This window comes from Carcharodon carcharias, chromosome 2, assembly GCF_017639515.1.
Source record: "Carcharodon carcharias isolate sCarCar2 chromosome 2, sCarCar2.pri, whole genome shotgun sequence".
NCBI classification, from domain to species: Eukaryota; Metazoa; Chordata; class Chondrichthyes; order Lamniformes; family Lamnidae; genus Carcharodon; species Carcharodon carcharias.
In genome coordinates, this window is record NC_054468.1 from 193,820,258 (window position 1) to 193,832,638 (window position 12,381).

General features: G+C 42.6%; 1 protein-coding gene across 2 annotated transcripts in view; it reads right to left on the reverse strand.

Moving 5' to 3' along the window:
* Positions 1 to 5,094: 5,094 nt before the first annotated feature.
* The window catches only part of hhat (hedgehog acyltransferase), a 347,651-nt gene continuing 340,364 nt past the window's right edge, over positions 5,095 to 12,381 (reverse strand). For both annotated transcript variants that reach the window (XM_041182203.1, XM_041182189.1), the window contains one exon: positions 5,095 to 5,236. In XM_041182203.1, the coding sequence (XP_041038137.1) occupies positions 5,151 to 5,236 (86 nt within the window). In that variant the 3' untranslated portion in view covers positions 5,095 to 5,150. The remainder of the gene's footprint in view (positions 5,237 to 12,381) is intronic.

Sequence of the window (12,381 nt, forward strand, 5' to 3'; positions counted from 1 at the left end):
GTCAGCAAGAAAAGCTGCCAGGAGTGGCATATGTACCAGTTTTGCAACATTTACTGAAAGTCAATTAAATATAATTTATGCATATCGTATATATTAATATATTCCTGTAACAAAAAGAAACATGAAGCACAAATTATTTGATTTGTAAAGATATGTAAACTTTATTTATAACAATAAAGAATATTTTATACATATTTAAGCTTTTAGTGTTGGTGTGTAAATCAGTGAAGCATTGATTGCTTATTAAGTAGTCCACTTGTCACATTTTCCCTCCAGTTTTGAATCAATATGCTATGTGACATGATCCTCACATTATTCATTACATAAGACCAAAATATAGAGATGACACTCTTCACCTTGGAAACCTTACTTAAATTCAGCCAAAAATAAACTATGACAAAAACATATCGTTCTGAAGCAGTTAAAAGCCCTACAACACCAAGTTTTGGGCAGTTGAAAGGAGGGGAAGATTCACTCTGGTATTTATATTGAAATTGGAAACACAAAATTTGTTCACAATTGTGATTCTCAGAGGAAATCAGTGTCAAAGGTATGTATAGAAGAAGTGGAGGGGATAAGAGAAGCAATATACATGCAGATGGCACCTGATTTAGAAGAATAAGGCTTGTCAGTCATATATTTAATATTTGTTTTATATCAGTAGGTTTATCTATGACATTTTTTCCTGTTCTACTGTGTCATGAAAATATAATTTTCATAATATTATTGTGATTTATTGTAATAGTGGGGTTTGGATTAGTTTCTCTGTGTGTATGTGTATTGGAGGGGGATTGAATTGAATGGGAGACAACTGGTCTGGAGGTTTTGAGTTATCAACAAGAAGCTAGATTTGAAATGCTAAATACGTAAGCATGGCTCAAGTATTAGAATGTGGGGTATAGGGAAAATTTGCATTTTCAGATAAAGTAGAGTAGTTTGAATTTCAAAGAGATGGTAGGATGCTACACTTAGCCAGAACAAGCCAAGCCAAACAATGTGTTTATTTTTTCCAAGGACAACATTTTCTCCCTGTTCGGGGTGGGTGGGCGGGGGGGGGGGGGGGGGGGGGGTGCGGGAAGAGCGGGATTGGGCGCAGGTGGGTGGGCTTCCGATAGGTGTCCCCGGTCGGGCATGAACCTCCATTTTACATGGGCAGGCCAATAAAGGGCCACCCAGCGTGATGTCCGCCAGAAAGCACTATGCGCTCCCTGTGCAGGATCAGCTCTGATTTAAGACTTTCAGTAAAGGTGATTAAAAAATTTCCCTGCCATGTTCCCTCATGTGACGTCTATAACTTTTATTTAAACATTTAATAAAAATTTAAATACCCTCATGAAACCTCATCCCGCCGGTGGATGAGGTTTTATGTTTTTGCCGAAGCCCGCCTGCGTTGGACGGGCAGGTCCATCAATCGTGTTAATTAGTTTTTTAATGGCCTTAATAGGCCATTGATGGCTATGCGCCCGCCGAACTGAAAATCTAAATGACATGGGGTGACGTCTGGACGCACACCCCACATATCCCTGCGTCATTTTACGTGTTGGTGAGCAGGCCCCACCCCCGCTTGCCGACCAGAAAAACCTGCCCCAAAGGTTACTGTTAAAGTGAGTACTATGAAAGATTTATATTATGAGAAAAATAAAGTTGCAAAAACATATGGGAACAATGGAATTTGCATTAAAAATGGAGAAACATGTATAAAGGAGATGAGGATATGGGTAAGAGGAGAAAGCATTCTAAAATTTAACACAAGTTTGAAACGCCTCCAGCCCCTGTGCATCAAGTTGCTGTCTACAGGAACAAAAGCTGAGAAAACTCATTTGGAATGCAACTGTTGCTTTTCCTGCGACCTATGTATGTGCTTGAAATCTTTTCTTTTGTTAATAAATGTTTAATTTAGTTTTCTAAAAACCTCTGAAGTCGCTGTAGTTTGAATTCAAGGCACACACCTCGAAATAAAATACAAATTGCAAAACAGTTGTGACCGCGTGATTCGATCCGCCTGGTACACATCATCTGCCATATCATAACAATTATTTTTTCTCTATGATCCCACAGCCATTCCCCTTATGTCAATTCTCCTTCCCATTTTGTGGACTGCCCTCACAGTTATTGGTTGCAATTTCCTTCACTCCATTCCCAACATGCTTCCCTTCCTTAATTCTTCTCAGTACCTGCCTTCACATTCAACAAAAGTAATTTGTTTACTTTCACATTGTGTCCTATTTTTTTTAAAAAAGCTACGATGAAAGGTTTTAAACTTGATAAGAATTTTAAATTCGAGGTACTGCAGGTCATGAATAAATGAGAATTGATGTGAAATATACCACAAGCAGAAGAATATTGGATGTGCTAAAGTTTATGGGTGTGGAGGATAGAAAACTGACCGGTAAAGTACTGGGAGTCAAGTTGAGGTGAAAAGGCAGAGATGAAGGTTTCTGTAACAAATGGGCTGAGGCGGGGCAGAGGTAAACAATGGGCAGAATTTTACAGGCCCTCTCCAGAGGGTTTGCACATTGGGACCCCCCCTCTGCCCCACCCCCAGCCTCTCCATCAAGACCCCTCACCCCTCTCCTCACTCACCCGGACCTTATCTCCCCTTGCTGTTAGACCGACCACACTTACCTGGTCCAGGACACCAGGACTGAGAATCTGAGGATTGCTTGCAGTCGCTATCTTGACCACTGCTGTCACTGGCGCTGCTGGGACTAAAGAGCTGCTGGCCAATCAGATTGATCAACAGATCTCTGAGGCAAGATCTCTGCCTAACTGAGGGACCTAAGTCACATCGCCAGTCAACTAACACTCTGGCCGTGGGGCTGCTGTGATCGTGGGGGTATGTGTTCCCCACCAATTTCTTAGGTTGTGGTAGGCCCAATGTCTATGGTAAAAGTAGGTGATCTTTGTCACAGGAAGGTTATGGGGTTGGTAGTGCAGTACAAAGTGGAACAGGACACCAAGGTTGTGAGCAGCCTGATTCAGCTTAAGAAGGGATGGAATAAATGGCACGGTTACAATATTTGTAACGGTGGCAGAAGACAATGGCTGGAATTTTTCAGTCCTGCATCGTTGCGGGTGGGTTGGGAAAATTCGGAGAGCCTCCTGCCTGTGACAATGCCTGCCAGAGTTGGGGCCAGAAAATCCCATCCAATGTCTTCAATCTTTCCAAGTTGGAGGAAATTGCACTTTATCCAATACTGGCTGCTGGACAAGCAGTCTGACAACCCAGAAACAGTGGAAGGGTTGTTTGTGGTGGAGCAGGGGGAGGGGGAGGGGGGGGCGGTGGGTGGTGGTGGTGAAGTGGTGGCATAGCAGTATTGTCACTGGATTAGTATTCCAGAAGTCCCAGTGTAATGCTCTGGAGATCCAGGTTCAAATCCCACCACCGCATTTGGTGAAATTTGAATTCAATAAAAATCTGAATTAAAAGTCTGATTATGACCACAAAACCATTGCTGATTGTTGTAAAAACCCATCAGGTTCACCAATGTCCTATAAGAAAGGAGATCTGCTGCTCTTACTTGGTCTGGCTAACATGTGATTCCAAACAGCATTGTGGTTGACACTTAACTGCCCTCTGAACAAGGGCAATTAGGGATGGCAATAAATGCTGGCCTAGCCAGTGATGTCCATATCCCACGAATGAATAAAAAAAACGGACGAGCTGGTTGTCAGCACCAAACATGCAGAAGCTGATTCCATGGATGGATCCTTGAGAACTCCAAATGTAATGGTGTGGGGGCAGCAAAAGATTCCATTGCTGAAGATGCTTTGGCTAAGTTAAGTAAGAGTCAAATCAAGCTAGGGTAAACCCACCAAGCTGGACAATGGAAGAAAGGCATTGAAGGATGATGGTGTGGTCAACGAAGACAAGGACTGAAGGGAGAATGTGTGCTTACTATTTGATCATAGAGGGATTGTGTCTAAATATCTCCTGCAAATGTGGAGAGAGATGGGCAGAGAATGTAAAGGGAGAAAGCTATTGAGACGAGGAAGATGAAATAACCATTCGGACCAACTGTTGATGTTAAATTAACATGATAAGTTATCAGAAATTAATTTTGGAGAATCAATTATTGTAGATCAATTTGCCCTTAGTGAGGTAAATTTGGTTCAAAAGAGGTAAATGCATGTGATTTTTCTGTTGTGATTATAAACACTCCAATATAAGCGTAGATGTGAAGGAAGATAAACAATTGGCGAATATCTAGCTATTGTACTCTCTGACCTACTATCATTCATGATGTAATGTTTCAGCTTTGCATCACAATCTGGTTCAGGCTAATTCCAATAGACAGTATTTATTCATTTAATTTGACCCCTTGAATCTTCTTTGGGATTAGGTAACCAGATACTGCTTCTCTGATTTAATTGATCAGCCAACCTGCATTAATCTCTGGCTGTGTAAAACCAACACCTAATCCTAATTGAGTTTTGTAAATTAACCTGCGGTATGTAGCAAATAGAAGAATTTGCTTGGTTAGAATCATGTTTTGAAATATATATTTATGATAAGTGTTTTGAACTGTCTGTATTGTATTCCTCTGGCCCACTAATCTAATGGTGTCACAATCCTTTGTTAAAATATTAGGCAATGGAATTTCATTCACGAAGATGGATTAATGTGTCGAATCAACTCCAAAAGCAGCAACATAAGGATTTAAATAGCAGGTCATTTCAATGTACGTTTTAAAAATAGCTATTTCAATGAGAACTAATGCATTCTACGTCCACCAATGGGGATAAATTTGCATTAGGGGTGCTACACAGACTATGTTGATCCTCTGGAGGCAGGCAGCACCATAGACTCTTACCTGTGCAGTGTTCTCCTTTGATATCATTGAAGAAGGTCGTGGCAGGGCCTAAGTGTCCGCCCACCGCACCGCACCCCCCCACCTCCCACCAAGGAAAATGATATAGCGCTGCTTCTAGTGTTTCTATCTCTCTCTCCAAACCTTTTGCATTACAGGAAGTATGTGAAAGTTTATTCAAACCGTTTAGCAAATTGGGAAATGAGAATCAGTCAAAATGCAATCAAATTAACTTTAATCCAAAGAGAGTATTGTATTTTAAAGTTTAAGAAAACACAGGATATTTTTAGGCCTAATATTTTATTCTAATAAGAAAAAGTAGCATGATTGACAGAAGATTTAATTTTTGATTCGGTCATATTCAATTCCTACTTGGGCATAGCAGTAGAAATATGCCAGAACCGCTATAGGTATCCATGGCCAACCTGCAAAACAAAAATAACAATCAGTGTTAACAGTTAGCAAAATGCACAGGACTCCTGTCCTTAGGTCCTGCTCACATTGGTATTAATGTAAATTTTATCTTATATTATTAATTAGATTTTATACTGAATTCCTTTACCAATAATATTGTGACTCTGACACCACTCTTGCCTCTGAGTCAGCAGGTTATGGGTCCGTGTTCTACTCTAGGCACTTAAGCACGTAAATGCTGACACTCAAGTGCAATATTGTGCTGTACAGTTAGAGGTGCAGATTTTCAGATGGGACAGTGTGCACTCAGCTGGATGTAAAAGATGTCATGCACTGTTTCAAGTAAGAGCACAGGAACATTAGGAAAGGCATTTTTGTTTTGGTGAAAAGAGCCCTAAACATGAACATGACATTTTCCAATTGCTACATGTATAGACACAGAGGGTTGAATTTTTCTGGGTGGCAGTGGGCCTGAAAGCCGGGGGCCTCAATCATTTCGGGGAGCCCCAACGAGATTCCGTGACAATTGGGCAGCTAATGAGCTGCCTTCAGGGCTCCTTCTCTTTAAGGGGAAACATCCAACCACCAGGATTGCTGGCCACTATTGGAACTGAACCCAGTCCAGAGAAGCAGTGATGGACGCCATGCTTGGGCTAAGGTAAGTGGATCAGGGTTGCCAGGGTTTACCAGATGTTCTCCGCACTTGGTGGAGGGCCCCCCGGCCACTGGTAAAATGCTAGAGACAGCAGAAAGGGGTCCTTAAGTAGCCCTTAAGTGGTCACTTAAGGGCCTTAATTGGCCCCTGGAAGGGAAGGCCATCCTTCACCTTCCCTGCCATCGAAAAAATTCCATGGTGTTGGGAAGGAGTCTCCCCTCTCAATTCTCCAGCCCTTTCCACCTGCCTCCAAACCTGCTCTCGAGGGTCCGATTAAAATCTGCCTGGAATGTGCAAAGTCATTTTCTAAAACCCACCATAATTTTCATTGTGAGGACTGATAGTTGCTGTCTGTTGTAGAAATTACAACAATTAAGACTTTAGGAGGAGCATAAAGCTTCTGCAATTTTTCTTAAAGAGGTAGCGTTAGCCCCTGATTGTCTGGAGTATTCAAGCTGTGGCGAGAGTAGCGTTGTGGCATCTGAAATTTGCAGTGGGCATCTGTCGTCGTTTTCCAGGGGTAAAAAATTGTTGAAAATGCACAATTACAGAAAGTTATCAGCACTTTTTACTTTTTAACCTTTGCTGCACCAAATCAATTATATTTTCTTGGACCACTATGTTAATTTCTTTAATTTAAAATCCACACGTTAGCATATGTATTACGTTCAAGTATAAGGTGAGACATAACTGCAACAGGCTTCTGGTGTTTACATTGGAGATGTTCCATTTATTTCCCCTCTATTGCTGCTGAGAATGGGGGAGCCCCACACATCAAGGCAAGCTGAAGCACTTGTACCACATTCAGCTAGAGGTGTGGAGTGACTTGACCTCCTCCTGAGGTCCGCAGCATCCACTGCTGCCAGTCTTCAACCAATTTGATTCAATGTGATATCAAGAAACATCTGAAGGCACCGGATACTGCAAAGGCTATGGGCCCTGACAACATTCCGGCAATAGTTTTAAAGGCCCGTGCTCCAGAACTAGCCCCCAGTCAAACTGCTCCATATAGCTACAACATTGGCATCTACTGGGCAATGTGGAAAATTACCCATGTAAATCCTGTCCACAAAAAGCAGGATAAATCCAATTATTGTCCCATCAATCTACTCCCAATAATCATCAAAATGATGAAAGATGGCATCAACCGTGCCATAAAGCGGCACTTACTCAGAAATAACCTGGTCACTGACGCTCAGTTTGGATTCTGCCAGGGTCACGCAGCTCCTGATATCATTACAGCCTTGGTTTATACATGGGCAAAAGAGCTGAACTCAAGAGTTGAGGTGAAAGTGACACCAAGGCAAAATTCGACCAAGTATGGCATCAAGGAGCCCTAGCAAAACTGCAGTCAATGGGAATTAGGGGGAAAACTCTCCACTGGTTAGAGTCGTACCTCGCACAAAAGAAGATGGTAGTGGCTGTTGAAGGCCATCATCACCAGGGCATCGCTGCAGGAGTTCCTCAGGGTAGTATCCTCAGCCCAAACATCTTCAGCTGCTTAATCAATGACCTTCCTTCCATCATAAGATCAGAAATGGGAATGTTCGCCAATGATTGCACAAAGTTCAGCCCATTCGTGACTCCTCAGATACTGAAGCAGTTCATGTCCATTTGCAGCAAGACCTGGACAATATCCAGGCTTGGGCCGACAAGTTTCAAGTTACATTCACACCACACAAGTGCCAGGTAATGACCATCTCCAACAAGACAGAATCTAACCTTGCCCTTTGACATTCAATGGCATTACCATCACTGAATCTCCCACTATCAACATCCTGGGGGTTACTGTCGATCAGAAGCTGAACTGGGCTAGCCATATAAATACTGTGGCTACAAGAGCGGGCCTGAGGCTAGGAACACTGCAGCAATTAACTCACCTCCTGACACTCCAAAGCCTGTCCACCATCCACAAGGCACAAGTCAGGGGTGTGATGGAATACACTCCAGTTGCCTGGATGAGTGCAGCTCCAAAAGCACTGAAGAAGCTTGACATAATCCAGGATAAAGCAACCCACTTGATTGGCACCCCTTCTACAAACATTCACTCCCTCTACCACTGACACACAGTGGCAGCAGTGTGTACCATTTACAAGATGCACTGCAGAAACTCACCAAAGCTTCTTAAGCAGCATCTTCCAAACCCACGGCCACTGCCATCTGGAAGGACAAGGGCAGCAGACACACGGGAACACTGCCACCTGGGAGTTCCCATCCAAGCCACTCACCATCCTAACTGGGAAATATATTGCCGTTCCTTCACTGTCACTAGGTCAAAATCCTGGAACTCCCTCACTAACAATGTTGTGGGTGAACCAAGACCACAGGGTCTGCAACGCTTCAAGAAGGCAGCTCACTACCACCTTCTCAAGGGTAATTAGAGATGGGCAATAAATGCTGGCCTTCATTGGCTCGCCCACATCCCGTAAATGAATTTTTAAAAACCCCACAAACCTGAGAAGGATAGATAGTGGGAAGGTGAAAGGAAGGCAGGTAGCCAGGGAAGAGAAGGGATAGCTGGGAATGTGCTGAAATCTCCTCCTCAGACCAGAAAGGAAAGTTCTGAGCATGGGAGTGACATCCAAATCACAGAATCACAGAGCAGAAGAGGCCCTTTGGCCCATAGAGTCTGCACCGACACATGAGAAACACCTGAACTACCTACCTAATCCCATTTACCAGCACTTGGCCCATAGCCTTGAATGTTATGACATGCCAAGTGATCATCCAGGTACTTTTTAAAGGATGTGAGGCAACCCACCTACACCACCCTCCCAGGCAGTGCATTCCAGACCGTCATCACCCTCTGGGTAAAAAAGTTTTTCCTCACATCCCCCCTAAACCTTCTGCCCCTCATCTCGAACTTATGTCCCCTTGTGACTGACCCTTCAACTAAGGCGAACAGCTGCTCCCTATCCACCCTGTCCATGCCCCTCATAATCTAAGACCTAAGTGATTCCACTGTAATAAGGCCAGACACATTCGGGAAAATTGCTGGATGTTGGATGGGAAATCCACTGGATTTATTGAGGTTCACAAGGCTGATTTAGGAAAAAAAGCCCCGACTGAAAATAGAACTGATCAAGTTGTAATGTTAACAGCAGCTGTGCATCCGAGTGTGAACACTGCTATGAGTGCAGGTGAGGTGAATAAGATACCTGAAAGCTACAGGTAATTCTTGTCAATAGGAAAAGTAACTCCTTATTCACCAAGTGAGGTCAAGGAGACTGAAGAAGGGTCATATGGATTCGAAACGTTAAGTCTATTTCTCTCTCCACAGATGCTGTCAGACCTGCTGAGTTTTTCCAGCATTTTCTGTTTTTGCTTCAAACTATTTGGCTGTGGTAACAAACTCCATTGAAACAGTCTGACATTCTGATTCTCAAACTTTTCTACAAAGGCCAGTAACAATCCCAGAGTTTCCTTTTCTATGCTAGGATTTTTTTTTAACGATTTAACTTTTTCGAAAAGTATCCCACTGGTTTTTCTTTGCCTAATTCATCTTCTTGTAATAAGATTACACCCATACCCATGTCACTGGCATCGATTCCCACATTGAAGGGTTTAGTGAAGTTAGGGACAGCCAACACCAGTTCAATTAAGTGATTTTTCAACATATGTTGGATTTCTGTTTCTACCTCTCAAAAGTCTGGCACACTCTTGACCATTCTACCTTTGATTCTTTTGTAATAAGTCTGTTAGTAGAACAGCTATAAATCTTCCATCTTTAAAAAGTCATAGCAACTTCCAAAACCATGTCGATTATCAATGAATCAGAAACATGGTATCTGTCTTTCATCCTTCAACAATTATTATTAATCTGCATCCAACAACACTCTGTCCGTGCTTCAAATCCCTTGAGAGACCCCTGTCTTATGTTACGGACCAGGATGGGAGGAAGGCGCAGTTAATTCTAGCCCCACTTCTCCACAAGTCATAACAATGTAAACACCTCCATTCAAGAAAGTAGGAAGACAGAGAACTACAGGCCAGTTAGTCTAAAATCTATCACTGGCAAAATGCTAGAATCCATTTTTAAGTAGGGGAGTTGCAGGTTTCTAGAGAATCATAATACAATCAGGCAGAGTTAACATGGTTTTGTGAAAAGGAAATCATGTTTGATAAATTTATTAGAGTTCTTTGAAGATGTAATAAGCAGGGTGGATAATGGGGAATCAGTAAATGTAGTGTATTTGGATTTCCAAAAGGCATTTGATAAGGTGACAGATAAAAGATTACTATACAAGATAAGAGCTCACGGTATTGGGGGTGACATAGTAGCATGGACAGGAGTTTGGCTAATGAACAGGAAACAAAGAGTTGGGTCAAATGGATCATTTTCAGTTTGATAAACTGTAATGAGTGGAGTGTCATAGGGGTCAGTGCCAGGGTCTCAACTATTTACGATCTATATTAATGACTTGGATGAAAGGACTGTATTGTAGCCAAATTTGCAGATGATATAAAGATAAGTAGGAAAGCAAAGTGATATAGATAGATAAGTGAGTGGGAAAAAATTGGCAGATGGAATATAATGTGGTAAAATATGAGGTTGTCCATTTGGCAGGAAGAATAGAAAAGAATATTATTTAAATGGAGAGACTGCAGAATGCTGTGGCACAGAGGAATCTGGGTGTCCTTGTACATGAATCACAAAAAGTTAGCATGCAGGTGTGTAAAGTAATTTGGAAGGCAAATGGAATGTTGCCCTTTACTGCAAAGGGGATGAATAATAAGATAAAAGGGAAGTCTTGCTGCAGCTGCACGTGGCATTGGTGAGACTTCCCATAGAGAATTATGTACAGTTTTGGTCTCCTTACTTGCATTTCAGTTCAGAGAAGGATCACTAGGCTGATTCCTGGAGTGATGGGGTTGTCTTGTGAGGAAAGGTTGAGCCTATTCTCATTGAAATTTAGAAAAATGAGAAGTGACCATACTGAAACATAAGATTCTGAGAGGGCTTGACATGGTGGATGCTAAGAGGATGTTTCCCTTTGTGAAGGGATCTAGAATTAGGGGGCATAGTTTAAAAACAAGGGGTCTCACATTTAAAATGGAGATGAGAAGGAATTTCTACTCTCAGAAGGCAGTTAGTCTTTGGAATTCTCTTCCACAGAGAGCAGTGGAGGCTAGGTCATTGAATATATTCAAGACTGAGTTAAACAGATTCTTGATCGACTTAAGAGAGTCAAGGGTTATGGGGAGCAGGCAGGCAAGTGGAGTTAACACTACAATCAGATTAGCCATGATCTTGTTGAATGGCAGAGCAGACTTGAAGGGCCGAATGGCCTACTCCTGCTCTTATTTCTTATGATGTTATGATCATCTTAGTCTCCATTAAAACCAATACTCTCTCTTCCTGCAGTACAGTCCTCATCTCCACTCCCTTTAGTCTACGGGACGCAGACCTGAACAGACATGGCAGATTCTGGTTTCCATTCACAGACAAATCTGGCTGCACCACATAAAGTGCTATCGGATTCAGCTCTCATCTGCAAAAACAGCTCACTATTCTAGGATCATCCTAGAAAGCAAAGGAATCCAGGTTTCTGTTCTCTACTAGGAGCCATCTTCTTAAACTTTTTTCTCTTCCATTGACACTTCCAAGGACAAGTACAAGGAGCTCATGGATTTGTTTGTCACCAAGATTGAGGCCATCTCTCCTATCTCCCCTCATGCCCTCTCCAAACTCCTCAGCTCCTGTTCTCTTGACTCAAATCCCACTAAACTGCTGACCACCCAACTTGCCTTCTTGGCTTCCACGTTAGCTGATATTGTTAATGACTCCCTCTCCTCAAAAAAAAGAACAACCCTTGACCCCTGTGTCTTTGCAAACTGGCTGTCCATCTCCAACATCCCTTTCTTCTCGAAAATCCTGGAACTTGTTGTCTCCTCCCAAATTCATGCCTTTCTTTTCCAGAACTCCATGTTTGAATGCCTCCAATCAGGTTTCCACCCTGCCACAGTACCGAAACAGCTCTTTTCAAAGTCACAAATGACATCCTATGCGACTGTGGCAAGGCTAAATATCTCTCCCAATCCTTCTTGACCTGTCTGCAGCTTTTGACACATTTGACAACATCATCCTCCTCAAATGCCTCTCCATTGTCATTCAGCAGGGTGGGATTGTACTCACCTGGCTCTCACACAGTCAGCTTTGGTGTCCCCCAGGAATGATACTTAGACCCCAACCCCCATTTCTCAATCTTCAAGTTTCCAACTGACAACACCATCTGAAAACACATCAGCCTCCACTTGGACACTGACAATACCCTGCCAAAACTCACCACCAGTACCCTCAATCCTTCCACGATCTCTAAATTGTCAGATTGCTTATCTGAATTCCAGTGAGCAGAAATTTCCTCGACTAAATATTGGGAAGACTGAACAATTATCTTTGGGCTCTACCACAAACTCTGCTCCCTCGCCACTGACTCCATCTCTCTCCCTGGCAAAAGTCTGAGGCTGAATCTGACTGTTTGTCACCTTGGTGCCATATGT